The sequence below is a fragment of the Hylobates moloch genome, unplaced genomic scaffold, assembly GCF_009828535.3.
Source record: "Hylobates moloch isolate HMO894 unplaced genomic scaffold, HMol_V3 SCAFFOLD_4, whole genome shotgun sequence".
NCBI lineage: Eukaryota > Metazoa > Chordata > Mammalia > Primates > Hylobatidae > Hylobates > Hylobates moloch.
The window spans coordinates 134889495-134906117 of record NW_026652279.1 but is presented as its reverse complement, the minus strand read 5'-3'; the positions used below and the strand labels follow the sequence as shown (position 1 = coordinate 134906117).

Below are 16623 nucleotides of genomic sequence, written 5' to 3'. Positions count from 1 at the left end.
TATTCTCTTGATTAACTATAAATGGTTGTCATTAAGATGCAAGGTTTTGAGAGTCAGGTTCTTTGGTGCTTATACCCAAAGAAGAAAGAGCCATTTTTGTATTGAGTCATCTAAAAAGTTCTCATATGCTTAGCAAGAAAGCTAAATTAAGCTCTGCACTGGGTAAAATTATAAACATGCTCTCTGCTCCAGATGAGTAAGTGTATATAAATAGAACAATTGGTACACATGGCCCTAATGGTATAGCTTCCCTGTTTTCTATGTAATGTAAATCACCAAATGTGAGCATTTCCACCTGACAAACTGTCAGTCTCAGAAGAGCACATTCAATACATGTTACACAACAACCAAGATTGCCCTTTTCTTCAGCGTGGTGTTTTTTCTTTCCACATCCAGCAGTTAGTACTAAGGCCTGAAACCCTTAGTTACAGAACAAAGTGGCTCAGCAGTAATCGAGCCTGTGTGAGGCTAAGGGAAGAATAATGAACATTCCCCGCAAGCTTCCTGCCTAGATGCAGGTGCAAGAATCAGGAGGTCATGAATAATGCATGACATGCAGATTAGGTGGTGGTTTCTCCTACAGAGGTTTTGACGTTGCTACCTGCCTGGCTTCTATATGTGGAAAGAAGGCAGAAGAAGATGGCAAAAAGTGTCACAGTTTAAAGACTGAGCTCAAAAAAACATGCCATATCCTTTTGAAGAAATAAAATTTAGGGAGTTGGTGAAGTGCAAGGCTTATGGTCTACTTTATCAGATGAAGTATGTGCCAAGTTATCAGTGTACTTATTCCCTTTGAGGACAGAAATAAAGCTTCGTTGATTTACCTTTTTAATTTAGGAAACCTTATAATTATTTGTTCATATACACCCAATCAGGACTTCTTTTCCAAAGACTTTCCTGAGGAATTCTTTTCCTGAGACTGCTAAACCATTATAGAAATTCTCCATTTGTAGTATTTGATCGATGGATCAGTGACATTTTCCTAAAAGATACAAATACCTAGAGAATGTTGTAATTATGGATTAAACAGACCCTCTTTTTCTTCACTAATATATGCAATAAGCAGCATCAATAAGAGAATACTTCTGTCATTAAACTTCACACAGTGGAATTTTCATGATGAAACAGTTTCTTTGTACTCCTAGGGTTAAGGAGGGGACAATATAAAAAGCAAACATGTAAAGGATAGAGGACAAATTAAAGAACTGTGAGTGTTTGGGGCTGATTAAACTTTATTTAAATAGTTAGGATTCTGATACCCCAGTGAGGGTATAGGGAAAGTTCAGGATAATTTCCTGCACTTCCTCTTAGGTCAGGGGGCTTTAACTGGGGAGAACTTTTTTGGCTCAAATATCCATTTTAAGGATTCTATTTCAAGCAGACAGAGAGTAAAAAAGTAAAAGAATAAAAGAGGAAAAAAATTACGCTTGCTACCTTTTGTATAATTTTTATGTACTTTCATTGCATTTTCCCCCTCTTTGTCCAATTTAGGATACTGGATTATGAACTGGCTTTCATTTCTAGCTGAGTCTGTCATTTCCACTAGGCCCCAGTTTGGCTGGACGCCAAGACCAACAGGTGATCCTTGTAGCTGCAAAACAGCAGGAAGTGGGCCGTGCTTGAATGAGACAGTTCACCAGAGGGGCTGTCTGGCCTCTCTCCATCTTTCTGCATAATTAACACCCCCTCCCCCATGCCGAGCAGAAAATCTGTGCTGAGCAGCTCAGCTGCAGCAGCCATTGAGAAGCGCTGTGAGGAAAAGAATGTTAATAAGGGATGTTGGAAGAAATAAGCCTTCCGAGTGCAAAGTGCAGTCTGGCTCTGGGTTTAGGGAAAGACTGCAGTTGGCCCTTAGGCGGGGCTGCAACTGCATTATCTGTTTTGGAATGATTTTCACTTACTAAACAACTACAGAGAACTGGCTTTCTTACAAACCTTGGTTCTAACTGGACTTTAAGACCAGTTTTATATCCCCATTTTTTTCTTGTAAATAAGAGCAATGTATGAAGCATAAAGGGTGAAGGTAATATAAGCTAAGACTGCTTGGATCTCACAAATCCTGGCTAAAGATAGACCATAACAGGAAGCTGGCAGCCGGAAGTAGGGCGTATTGTTTTGCCAGTTAGTGACCCATAAAGAGGCGGAGGTTTACTAGCTAGGCTTTGATTGGAAGATAACAGCAGTTCCCGGAAGCTTTAAGCTATTTCCAGTGGATGAGTCCAATCCTGGAAGCTTGGAAAGCAATATATTCTTCACTTCTCCTTTATCTGGCTAAAATTTTGAATTGGCTTTACTTTCTTCAAAGTCCAGTGTAGCGCATCACTTCCAGAATGTACTCCTCCTGGGAGTACCTGTTCACCCTTCCTTCCTTCCCTGTGCCCGCAGATTCTGTCACAGCACATTTGGATAACGTTGTTTGCTTCCTAGAGTTTTAAATGTGGTAGAATGAAGGAGGGGGCACTTAGACGCCTCTTTGTGCCCACCCTCATGGGAACAGGTACAAAGAGGGCTCACTGAACGCAGGCACCATACCTTAGATAACTTTTACCCACCCTTGTACCTAGCAAGGGTTAGATATTCAGTCACTTTTGTTGGACTGAATGAATGCATCAGTCCTGCTTCTGGGAGTCTTCAGAGTGAACATTATGACAGACCTGTTGTCTTGAGAGTGGTTAAGAAGGAAAAAAGGACCACAGATTTGCAGGCATAGGAATTTAATTGCATCATTTACTAAGAGGGGATCAAGTTCTGGGGATTTCGTATTAAGCAATTCTAAAAGAAATTATTTATAAAACATGCCTTTTTTTAAATTTGCAATTGGGAATATGCTTTTTCAATGACTGGATTCTTCTCTTCTGTCTATAGGGTACATCCGTCCCCAGTATCAAGGGTCCGGGGAAATCGAATGAATAATCAAAAGTTTCCTTGGTGAGTATACAGTCTAATATGAGTATTTGTAGGTCTTACGGGAAACTTTAATAGGGCTTATGTTAAAATTAAGAGAATTAGTCCTACTTCTCTATACAGAGTACATTCCTGCTAACTGGACTATGTGGTCTTCCTTTCCTCTGGACAGTTTGAAATAAATATTGATGGAGTTCCTTTCCAGCCCAAACTCTTCATTCACCAAAAACCCTGAGTGTAACTTCTTTTTTAACAGATATGATCTAAGTTCCTAAGATTATAAACTCTTACCTATTTTAAAGAATGTTTTCCTTTTTTTCTAAGATATATAGACCCAGATATTTCTCAGATACCAACTTCAACTTCTCATGAAGATTTCCACAGTTAATGAATCTGTTACATTAGTTTTGGGGATTACAACGAACTCAGTGATTTTTTTTTTTCCTTCCCCGTAGCCTTAAATATCCAGGATTTTTTTTTTTTTTTGATTTGGGGAGTACTAAGATCTTCTTTAACTGATGAGTTCTTGAACAAAAATATAGATGGAATTTTGCAGAAACAACCTGAAAAGTTATTTCAACCAGAAAACATAGATTATCGATTCTTTAGAGAAGCGATTTAAAGTGTTTCACAAATATTTCATGTGAAACAACAAAAAAAGTAGGCTCAATATCTATTTTTGTTTATATTACTCCATTCCACAAAGTTAACCTTTTAACACATAATGTATTATTAAGAAAAAGAAAAAAGAAAAACTAAAAAAAGAAAAAAATGAACCATGGCTGTATTACTTCAAAGATGAATGGAAATTCCATTTTACTTCATTGAATTATAGTTAGAATGAGATTTTGATTAAAACTATGCCTTTTTTTAAGTATGGGAAGATGATTACCAAAGATTGAGCTTCCAAATTAATTTTATTCCTAAATCAAGATTATTTTTAGGCACAAAATAATGACGCTTTGAATTTGAATCATGCCTACTCATCTCACCTCCCTTCCCCCACTAAATCTAATTAATTCTCGCAATAGCTTGGTGATGTTGTTAAATATTGTACTTTTCTGTTTCACAGAGGGGGAAATGGGGCACAGAGGATACAGTTATTTGCTTACACCTTGCCTCAGAGCCAGGGCATCCTTCCTGGTCTCTTACCATTGCTAAAGCATATTATCCCCTGTCCGGCCTAAAAAGCTAAGGGAGTAATAATATGATGATCATTATGTGAAAGGAAAGGGACAAATCGGGTCTGTTCTTGACTTATCACACGCCACAAGCTAATGGGTAGAGTACAGAGTTGTCAGGTATCAGATCCAGTTTCCATAACTTGGTTCTCAATGGCTAAATGTAAAACATGGAGGAAATAACAGAGTTTCTTTTCTTGACTTTTCCTCTCTGAAGTATTGAAGTAATGATGTTCCTGCATAATTCATAGCATGTTATTTGTTTAGTAAGTATAAACCACTTGTATCTCCAGAGATGTAATCCATGAAAAACAAAAGTGATGTTTACTACTAGCCTTGAGAAAATTCAACTTTTATTTATTCAACAACATTTATTTACAGTCCCAGGCACTGTAAGAAGTACTAGATTAGAAAGATAAATAAAACATGGTTTCTATCCTCAAGGGCCTACCTGTCTTGCAGGGCAGATGTGTGTGTAATGTCACGTACACAGACACATATACAATACCATACAAGCACATAATATACAATGTGGGTAATGCTCTAAGGAGATATATTATATTATATGTATTATATATAATATAATGTTTAGAAGGAGAAGTTAGCAGCTTTATTTAAGACTAATTTGAGAGTTCATACTCGGGAGGGGGTGAAATATAAAGGAAGGAACAAGGCTGTCAGAAAATCCATCCCAAAGAAGAAAGCTTTTGAGCAAAGACCTAGAATTAGTAAGAAAAGCAGAGTTGAGCTAGTGTTTCCTTTATAGATTGATGCACGCATAGAAAGACCTGGAGATATTTCCAAATTGACTCTAGTAGGAGCATACATGGATTTAATACGCGTATGTTATTTGGTCATGAGCTAGCTAAGATTTCTATGATATATACTACCTTGAATCTTCCTTAGGTAAATACTGTGAGTCTAGTATATGGAAATACATCACCTGGCTGGGAAGAAGCCCCATGAATCACCCAGCCTGTACTTCTACTAAAGTGATAAACACTTACTATTTCTTTGTGAAATATTGGCCCTGAAAATTCAGAAAGTTTAAAGACTCACGCTGGCAGTGAAGAGGAAGGGAAAGTGATAGTTGCTGTCCCCCATCTATCAACTGGGTAATTTGTAGGATTAGATGTCAAGTTCAACACTAGCTTGGCTCTGGCTTGGGTTCAACCCGCAAACACTATATTTGAGAATTAGGAACAGTGATTTTTGTGAATCACTTAGCAAATACCCCAATCAATTAAAAAATTGTGTTCATCAAATAAGTAATTAAAATTCAGGAAAAGAAGAAAAGCCTCCAACTTAACACTATTAAGGTATGTATAGGTAAGGTATGAAAATCAGTGTGGGAAAGCCTATGGCTGTTGTTGAGTTCCCAAACCAGTGTTTATTATTGAGTTAAGATAGTTTAAACTTTTAACTAGCATTTTTCTTTGCATAATATTGTTACGAGAGGCAGCATCCACTGGCCTAATTCATCTGGGAACATTTCCTCTGGAGCTGAAGAAAAAGAATATCTGTATAAGGCAAACAAAATCCACTGGAATTGAAAGTGTGGTAATATTGTACATACCCAGGGAGGAGATGACAGCGCCAGGGCCTAAGAGGTCCAACAGCATATGTTGGAGTGGAGCCAGGCTTGCTATAACTGTCTGCTAACTCCAAGGGATTAAAGAATGGCAATAAGAACTTCTTGCAGGTATATTAGCACCCCAATAACAAATACCAGATCATTGTACAACTCATTTAGTATTGAATTAATTAAAGGTAGCAAGCCAGGCCAGACATAAACTCTGTTCATCAGAAAGTTTGTCCCCTCAGTACCACCACGCACTAGGAATATTTACTGATTTGAAGATTGATGAAGCCTTTGGGGTTTCATTCTCTATTTCATCAGACCGCTCCTCTTTACCTTCACCCTTGTCCCTAAATGGAAGTGAGCATGCCTTCCTTTCTCCAGTGACTGTGATAGGGAAGTAAAAACCTCTTTTCCTTCTACCTATCTTAGGTTTATTGGCTGCGGCCCTGTAAATTAGACTGACAAAAGACAGATTAACAAAGAAAAATGAGCAGAAGTTTATTAACATGTGTATTTACATACACACATGGGCATGAGTAACCCAGAGAGGTGGTTAGAGCTTGGACTTTTAGAGCATCTTAACAACAACAACAACAACAACAACAACAAAACACACAGTTTTTTAGAGAAGTGAAAAAGATGAAAAGGATTTTGGGCTTCTAGGGGGTACAATTGTAGGAAGGTAAATATACAGGAGAAACTAATGGGAAATAAGGGATAGTAAGATGTGTTGTGCAGATTCCTCTGATGCCATCTCTGTGTTGATATAGGAGAGTTGTCTCCAGTGATTAAGAATTGCCTTGCCCTTCCTGGTAGAAAGAGGGAGAGCAGAGACTTTTTCTTGTGTCTCCTCCTTTTTCGTTGCCTGTAGCTCATAATAATTCTTATGCCAAAGTGGCAAATTTTGAAGTGGCATATTCTACTACCCTTCACGTTATAAACCATTTTTAGAATATTTGCTACTCTTTCTTGCATACAATAATGCCAGAAAAACACTATTTTTCTGCGTTTGTGGCAAATGTGGAAAACTTCTTATTAGAGAGTTGAATGTGAAGATAAACTTTTCTTCTTGGCAGATCTTTTTAATTGAGATGATTATATCCTAATATCAAACCCACAGGAGAGCAGCTGTTTCCGGGTCATATTCAGCTGTTTTATTCCTAAAGATATAACAGAAATCTGTAAGCTACATTTTGGTGTGTCTGTGTAGGCTGGCATAGGACAGGGTGGTGGTTAGTGGGAAATATCTGTGAACCAATTATTGAAGTTGACTTAAGGCTCCAGAAATCTCCAGAATCCATGTTCGTATTCTAAAGACGTGCACATTTATATATGCTCCATCTTGAGATTTTCACTTTCTTTTTTCCTCTCCACTTCTCACTCCATCCTGCTCCATTTTTAAGGTTTTAAAGGACTTGGGCATGTGTCGTTGCTTGATAATGGTGGTGGTAGTGTTTGTGCTGTGTACCTAAAACATGTATCAAGGGCTGTTATGTAACAGTGGTAGTGGGAGTCACATAATACAAACTTTATGGGCTATTTATATGATAACATAGGAAATAAAGCATTATTAATAGTAATCATTGGCCAAGGGTGGTGGCTCAGAGCACCTGTGACCCCAGCACTTTGGGAAGCTGAAGCTAAAGAATCGCCTGAGCCCAGGAGTTTAAGACCAGCTGGGCAACATAGTGAGACTCCAGCTCACTATTTTTTATTTGCTTTTTAAAATTAGCCAAGTGTGATGGTATGCGCCTGTAGTCCTAGCTACTCAGGAGGCTGAGGCAGGAGCCTTGAGCCCAGGAATTCAAGGCTACAGTGAGGTATGATTGTGCCACCTCATTCCAGCCTGGGCAACAGAGCGAGACTCTCTGAAAAAACTATATATGTAGGAATTGTCATTAGTAAAATAGAAGTAATTTTGTAGTTTTTCTAACCAATTGGATGCTGCCACTACCAGTCTCTATTATTATTTATTTATTACTAATGTGCCTAAGATTTTATGTAGCTATATACACAAAAAGGCTCCAGTGTTAATGAAGTCTCTATGCAAATTATGATGCATTCTGGGTGTGAATCATTTTTCACATTTGGGTGTGAAAAAGTTCTGTGTCACAAATTTTTGTGGAGGGCAGGAAGATCCTTTTCATACTTTAATGTTTTAGTGTGGATGTATGGTGCTACAGTGAACTTAAATATTTATATTCATACAGTTGCAAATGTTAGACATGACTTCATGGAATCTTTTTGAGGGATATAACTCGGAGAGTTTTGTCCTAAAAATGAGAACATTCTTTCTTGCTTAACCCTTTTTCCTTAACAGAGGAAGGCACTGAAGTTGTTGATACTGGAAATCTCTCAGAAATCTAATGTAGAACAGTCTTTTGAGGAGGGACAGAGCATTTCCAAATCACCAACTTCAAGGCTATAAAGGAAATGCAAGCGTCATCAAGTGCAGTTCAACCTCTTTACCTTACAAATGGAGGCCCCCGGACAAAAACGATACATACCAAACCTAGGCATAAATCCAAGCCTCCCTGTGCCTGTTCATCCAGGCCTCTGCGTGCCTATCCAGTAGTCTTTCCATGACGTGGCAGTTGTCCACCTGTGTGGAGAGCAAGAGAAATGTGAATGTTTAATTCATTACAAGCTAAGCAGAAGGCTTTTGCCTGGGAAATTCCCATTAGATTGATGGGATGGGAGAGCAAAGGAGAAACAGGAGAAGCTTAATGAAGACGTTGCTCCTCACACCAGTGTGTGGCACTTGCTCCCTGCCAGAATGTTTACTCATCATCTTGCCGATCCTTGCATGCTCGTTGTTTATAGATGTTGATTTTCTTATTTTAATTACTAGAGTATTTCACTGCCTTGCTTCTTGACTTACAGAGCAAAAATTATATTATGCGTGGACTTTAATACGTGGAAATTCCAGTTCCACTTATTAGGAACTGGAATTAGGAATTAGGCAAAGCCTTCATGGTCTTTTTAAGCCATGCGTGTTGGCAAATAAGTCACAGAAGGTTACCTTTAGGTTTGGTTTGGAAGCATGCTGTCTCCAAAGTTTGATAAGAGATTTGGAATATGGGCCATAGTTGATGTCATCATTAACCTGCTTGCAAGTTCTCTGTATATGTACTGAATTACAATAAAAAGAAGTGCCTGCGGGGTGATGTTACATTTTAAATCCCTCCAAATTCACATCTTTTCTTTGCTATAATGCAGTATTGCCTATTAATTTCTTTAATGACTTTGCCTCCTCAAATTTAGCTTGGGGACAATTACTTACACTTCAGTCTTATGTTCTGTCTTCCAAAGTGACCGTATGAAAGAACTTTGGCCTAATTTTCTTTTTTTTTTTTTTTTTTTTTGAGACGGAGTCTCGCTCTGTCGCCCAGGCTGGAGTGCAGTGGCGCAGTCTCGGCTCACTGCAAGCTCCGCCTCCCGGGTTCACGCCATTCTCCTGCCTCAGCCTCTCCGAGTAGCTGGGACTACAGGCACCCGCCACCACGCCCGGCTAATTTTTTGTATTTTTTAGTAGAGACGGGGTTTCACCGTGGTCTCGATCTCCTGACCTCGTGATCCGCCCGCCTCGGCCTCCCAAAGTGCTGGGATTACAAGCGTGAGCCACCGCGCCCGGCCGGCCTAATTTTCTTAACTTCTCTATCACCCAGAATTTCAGCAAGAGAGATTCATGATAAAAGTAGTTTCTATATTCCTCCTTGTATCAGCTGATTTTGCCTCTAGTATTTCTTTAGTAACAGTAAAGATGATATAAGGGAAAAAAATTAAAGTAGATAATTTTCTGTAATTATTTTCCTAATTATAGGAGAATTAAGGCTGTAAGATCATGCTGAGGCCATAAAGGTTACCACTTCTGAGACATTTTCATATTAAAAACCCAGGAATAGTTTATCAACTTGCAGCTCAGAACCATATTAATACTGTACTGGAAACCTAACATGTGAACCCATAAGACATGTCATTGTACTCTTTGTTGATTCCTGGTATCTTCCCAGCACTGTACCCAGGTGTGGTGCTATCATGTAATAAAACATCTCTGTCATACTAACTAATTATAGCATGAACAGGTAATACTGTTCACAATTCCAAACAACTTTGTAATTCTGGGGTTTGTAGTCTATTGTTGTCTATTTTTGTTCTTACGGTGGTTTTATACAGCAGAGGAAATTTAAAATTCACACAGTCTGAAATCATGATTTATTCTAGCAAAGCTGCTTAAACTACTGCTTCTTATAGGGGTTTAAATTGTATGATGTGGGTTATTCTCCATCCCAAACCTCTTCCTTTTAAAGTTGTTCAGATGTAGAACTTTAAAATAGCTGGATGCAGTAGACCGGTTCCTGTAATCCCAGAGACTTGAGAGACTGAGGCAGGAGGATCCCTTGAGCCCAGGAGTTCAAGACCAGCCCCGGCGACATAACAAGACCAACCCCTGTCTCTAAAAAAAAGAAAAATTAAAACTTAAAACAATGGTCATGTCATAATGAAACATGAAGAAGGGAATGTGGGGAGTCATAAATAACTGATACAGAAAAAAGACTGTGTCTCAATATGAAAAAATATATGTATCTGTGATAGCACCAGTACCAATCATGTTTAATTAACATATCAACTTAAAATGAAGAAGGATTTTATTTCATATATATAGAAAGAAGCCACATCCTTTCTTCATCTTTCATAGTATTTTTCAGTGGATATATTTGGGCTAAAAAAATTGGCTATCAATTATAAACCATGGCTGTCTTCTAAATATGCATTTGAAAGAATAATGACTAAAATTGGAACCCAATCAAAAATCTGAATGTGTTCATGCATATGCTGGAAATACTGCTCAGGATAATAAATCTTAAGGGGTTCCCTGCAGGAATGCTCCGTGTGCCAGAAGTTTTGTTCTGGTTTTCATCTGCCGGTCACATTTGCGATGTCATCTTTCTAGCTACAGGGAGTTCTCCATGTACACATGGACAGTGAACTAGCAGTTTTAAAATCAAACATATTCTTACCTCAATATAATTTTTCTCAGTTGACCACCAGATTTTCATAAAGTTTCTTAGTAATTTCCCTGAAACTGGCTATTTATTACATTTCTTGGCATAGTACAAGATTTGCCTAAGGTAAGACCAGTATCCTAATAATGTATTTATTTAAATTAGTTTTAAGAGAGCAATAGATAGCGTACAATGTATTTATAAAAAAGATTTAAACCAACTCAGTATCACACAGGTTTTGTCACAGCTATTTTACATAAGCCCTCAGCTAACTAATAGCTAGGGGGCTGGGCACCCTGCTGAAATCCACTGTCTACTTGTGGCCATTATCTCTGTCTAAATATTCATTTAGTTTAGTCTCTTTTATCAGATGAGGTTCTTTTTTTGTATAAATTTATGAGATACAAGTGTAATTTTGTTACATGCATAGGATTGTGTAGGTGAAGTCAGGGCTTTTAGAGTATCCATCACCCAAATAATGTATGCTGTATAGATGGGATTCTTTTGTTGGAAGTAATGGAAACTAACTGAATATGGCTGCCTTAAGCAAAAGGTGATTTTTCAGGACATAAGGTAGGTTATATGGAGACAAAAGAAAAGCAGAGGAGCTGGGCCTCAGGAAACACAGGAGCCAGGACAGCACCCAGCGTCCAGGGAGCAAGATTTAATCAGCAGGTACAGGCCTGGGAGGGGTCAGCTCTAGCTCCTCTATGTCACCTGCTCGATAATCACAATAGAGGAAGCTAGAGTATGATTGGTCCTGGGTTGGGTGCCCAGCCCTTGGTTACAATCCTACAGAGAAGAGATGAGGTGGGAGTAGTTTCCCAAAGGAAAAGTGTTAGTACCAAAAAATGATGGGAAAGACTACTCTTTATAAATTAGAACCATCAATTTGCCCTACCTTTAAATTACCTGAAAGCTCTCATAAGAGTAGTAGCCTTTCCATGACAAGCTTGAATGCTTTCCATAAGGCCATAATGCCTTATGTTTTAGAAAGTGAAAGCACTCTGTCATTAGTTACTAGGTCCTTTCTCTTTGGTCTTACTCTTAGTTATCGAGTAGCCAAAATGTATGAAGGATGTTCAGTCAAAATAGACACCATTCTCCTTGAAACCTAAGAGTGTTGATCTTAATCACTTTGAACCTTCATTTCTCTAAAACCCTGCTTGGCATCACATATTTTAAAATGCAGCCTTTAAAACCAAACATACATAGTTATTGTGATATCACATACACAATAGGCAGAAAACAGAGGAACTGCCTATGAAATGCATAAAGCTTTGATCTACAAGCTATATTTATCTTAAATCAATAAGTAAATGATATCTGACTCAAACTATTCAAATTAGGTCTTGAAAGAATCCCCAAGAGGTAAGACTCTTCATAGTGTCACCTTGAAAGAAAGTGCTTCACAATTTGCAATTGCAAAAATATGCAACCAGCCCAAATGCCCATCAGTCAACAAGTGGATAAAGAAAATGTGGTGTATATATACAGTATGGAAGGCTACTCAGCCATAAAAAGGAATGAAATAATAGCATTTGCAGCAATCTGAATGTAAAAGGAGACCATTATTCTAAGTGAAGTAACTCAGGAATGGAAAACCAAACATCGTATGTTCTCACTCATAAGTGGCAGCTAAGCTATGAGGACTCAAAAGCATAAGAATCATAGAATGGACTTTGGGGACTTGGGGGAAAGGGTGGGAGGGGGTGAGGGTACAGTGTACACTGCTCAGGTGATGGGTGCACCATAATCTCAGAAATCACCACTAAATAACTTATTTATGTAGCCAAACACTACCTGTTCTCCAAAAATCCCCTTGAAATAAAAAAAAAAAAGAGAGAGAAAGTGCTTTATCAATCCTAAGTATTAGCCCACAGTCAAATTTCAACTTTATGTAAAAGGAATCTCTTACAACCACCTAGGACATTCATTGACATGCCCAGCATTGGGTAAACAAGGCTATAATTTCCTTCAGGTCTCTTGAGCTTTTCCTAAATCTAACAGTTGAGAATTCTGAGCTGGAGGGTATATTTAGGTAGGACTACAGTTCAATACATTACATAAATATGTACTTGTATGTTACCATGTTTTTGTGATTCTTTAAATCTTCTCTTCCATCCTATCTATAATGTGTTTGGAACACCCTCATAAATGGGTATATCATAGGATTAAATTGATATTATTGTAAAATAGAAGTCTCTCCAATTCCATCTTTTTCCATTCCTGTACTCATTGCCTTTTTTCCTCAGAGGTCTGAAAAGAAAAAGAAATACTGCTTTTCTGAGAGTTTGCAGTTTATAGGTATGGAGAAAGAAAAGGGTACCTTTCTATTATTTTTCGTTTTAGATCTGAATTATATTGTACTCTTTGAAGAACCTTGTAGCTTAACTGAAGAATGGACTGATTTCTTACAGCGAAAGTGACTTACAGTAATCTTCCCCAAACTGCACAGTCCATAAGGCATTTATTTGTGAAAGACAAGGAAGTATGGAATTGTATTAAAGGTAGGAGACAAAGGCTAAAGGCAACCATGTGAAGAACAGAAGAAAGTTGCTGCCACCTAGAGGTAAAAGTTGGTAAATTTTGAGAATGTGCTGTGAATACTGAAAGATTCTTGAGTAGACATTGATGTAATGTAATCCTAAAGTGAAATGCAGCCAAGTGACTTAGTTTCTGCCTCCAGGTGAGACGAGATTTATTCCATCTCCCTTCACTCCCCATTAGTAGTGTCTCCATATTCCTCGTGAGATTTTGGTGACCTGGGTGGGTTTTTGCATTTTTTGCCAGCAGTAGCCTTGTTACTGGTCATAAGAACTTAAGTTATTGAAAGTCTTCATCCTGTACAATACAATCACAGTTATTTGGAAGTCATCATTACCATGGCTAATAGAGAATGTGTTTTCCACAGTCTTGGCTATCTTTTTTCAAATATAGTCTCAGAAGCGCCACTAAACTACAGATCTTATCAAATTGTGTGGCTGATGCTCTTTTCCTTTCTCCCAGGAGAGGGCCAGCAGCAGGAGAGGCCTGCGTGATGAGAGCCGAAGGTCCTGGGCACACCAGTCAGAGGAAAGGACCCTAGGACTCTCCTAAGTTATGCCAAGACCTAAAAACAAATGTAGCAGCACCAGTCTCCAGAACAATATGCAATTGGGCCTGTTTTCATTTTGAGTGTTAGGAATTGATTAGACCTAGCCCTAACATTTTAAAAAATTGTCAGAACATTTTTTTAGATGGAAAATTCTCCCAAATAAAGAAGCCTGGGTAGCCAGAAATTTGGTGCTGCCACATTTGGCTTGCTAGTCTCTCTTTTCAGGACAACCATATTGCACAAACCCAGGGGGCACTATTCACATCATATTCTATGTAAAGAGTACCTCCAAGAGCATTAAAGGAAAACTATTGGCATAGAAAGGTGAGAAAATCGGAAGAGAATATATGTGTGAGTTTCCATGTCTGCCTCTCTCTCCTCTCCTAAGCGGGAGGCTTGATTGAATGCTATTGATGATGGCTTTCAAGGAGAAAAGGGCTCCAAAAAATACAAGAAGATCCAAGCCACACCTTTTACAAGTGAGGATCGCAATCACAGTGTTCTTTGTTTATCTTACACCCTTCTGCTTCCTTAGAATGCATTAGTCGAGCCTCTTCTCTGCCTAGCTTCCATGTGGGCCTTTACTTGCTTGTCATTTTTATTTTCTCCTAGCCTGTATTTAATTTTAATCCTCAATTTAAGTATTTAAATTCTATGTCACTTACAAACCTGATCATCTTTTGAAATTGCCAGAGATTGACTTTTTTTTTTTTACACTTGGTAGCATCATCACTTTTCCAGAATGTTTGTGTTCATTCATCTGTTCCCTCTTCAGTAAAATTATTGTGCCTGCAATGATCCAGCCACTTTCTGTGCTCTAGGGGCACAGTATTTAATAAGACAAACGTGGCCCCCACTTCGTACCGTGTAGTGGAGCAAGAGTGACAACTGGCTAGCATCTGGTAGTGAAAAGTGCCCTGATGAAAATGTAATGAGGATATGATTGGAGATGACTAGAAAGCAATCCAAGGGGTTTGGCCAGAAAGTGCCTCTTGAAAGGAGGTGACTTGGCATCCGGGAGCTGAATGACAGGAAGAAGCCATCTGGGTGAGGGTCTGGGCACATTATTCCAGGTGCTAGAAACAGTTCACACAAAGGCCTTCGGATGGGAACAAACATTGACATTCAAGGAACAAAAAGTGAATGAGAGGGAGTGTGAAACAACCTCAGCTCAGAGAGGTCGGTGGGAGCAGAAACATGTAGTCCACAGTCTGGGTGTGACGGGAGCCGGGGACGACTTTGAGCGGGAGAGTGAAGTGATGGAGTTGTATGTTTCAGGCTTAGTCTGGCAGCTCGTTGGAGAAAAGGCTGTAAGAGTGTGGAAGGAGTTTGGGCATGGTGGCTCACACCTGTAATCCCAGCACTTTGGGAGGCCAAGGCGGGTGGATCACAAGGTCAGGAGTTCAAGACCAGTCTGGTCAATACAGTGAAACCCCATCTCTACTAAAAAATACAAAAGTTAGCCAGGTGTGGTGGCAGGCACCTGTAATCCCAGCTACTCAGGAGGCTGAGGCAGGAGAATCGCTTGAACCCGGGAGGCAGAGGTTACAGTGAGCTGAGATCGTGCCACACCTGGCTGACAGAGCAAGACTCCATCTCAAAAAAAAAAAAGTGTGGAAGGGAGCAAGGGAATGAGTGGGGGGCCAAGGCTGTGGCTGAGGAGAAAGACGTGCTAGCCGTGACTAGAATGGTATCCACAGAAGGAGAGAAGTGGATACAACTAGGATGTGTTCTGAAAACTGTTAACAGCAGTTGCTTATGGAAGGAAATGAAGAGAAGAATCAAGGATGACACCTAGTTTTAGTGTGAGCAACTGGTGGTTGTGGTTGGGAATTTAAAGCAGAGGGCAAATCTGTAGATGTAAATGTAAGTGCCATTGGCATATAAATGATAGTTACCATGGGGTGCATGTGTGTGGTGTGGGTGTGTCTATTTGATGTTAAGGGACATCAAATCCCAAGAACAGTTCTTGAGATGAAGAAAATCTGAAGGTAAAAATGCCTGCAAACCATTAACTAGAGGCTGTAAAAATGTACAGTGGATGAGCCACAAACATCAAGAGGTGGCTGGGCATGATGGCTCATGCCTGTAATCCCAGCACTTTGGGAGGCCAATGCAGATGGATCTCCTGAGCTCAGGAGTTCAAGACCAGCCTGGCCAGCATGATGAAACCCCATCTCTACAAAAAATACAACAATTAGCTGGGTGCAGTGGCATTTGCCTGTACTCCTAGCTACTTAGGAGGCCGAGGCAGGAGAATCGCTTGAACCCAGGAGGCAGAGTTTGCAGTGAGCACTCCAGCCTGGGCAACAGAGTGACACTCTGTCTCAAAAAATAAAAAATAAAATAAATCCATAGATAAACTGGACAGAAGCTGTATCAATGTATGTAAGGCTGCCTGTGTGTGTCCTTAGGGTGCAAAGGACCCTGTAAGTTTCAGCCAATTTCTTCACCCCACATGCACATGCTGTCAGCAGCCTATTGTAAAATGATGCCACTTACCCCAGTAGATGTCCAGCCCCGGACTGCTCGTTGAGGTATCTGACTTCAAGTGAATAAATAGATCTTAATATATGAGGACCTATTTTCCCAAAACTCCAAGTACCCTGATGTCTTTCTTCCACAAGAAGACTTTAGCATTGGAAGAGCCATTTATTCTATCTGTTCATATTCCCTAACCTCAGTCTTCTCATTCCTCATCTACAAAATCACCCAAGCTAGAAACCTCATGATAACTCCAACTCTGTCATAACCCACATTTATTTGATCAAATGAGTCCAGCATTCCTCTTCCTAAATATTTCTTGGCAGTGTTGGCTCTTCCTCACCCCACGTGCCCTCATCATCTCTTGCC

At 39.3% G+C, this 16623-nt stretch overlaps 1 protein-coding gene across 5 annotated transcripts in view; it reads left to right on the top strand.

Moving 5' to 3' along the window:
- The window catches only part of KLF12 (KLF transcription factor 12), a 632776-nt gene that overhangs the window by 548197 nt on the left and 67956 nt on the right, over window positions 1-16623 (top strand). For all 5 annotated transcript variants that reach the window (XM_032151017.2, XM_032151016.2, XM_032151015.2 and 2 more), the window contains one exon: window positions 2866-2928. In XM_032151017.2, the coding sequence (XP_032006908.1) occupies window positions 2866-2928 (63 nt within the window). The remainder of the gene's footprint in view (window positions 1-2865; window positions 2929-16623) is intronic.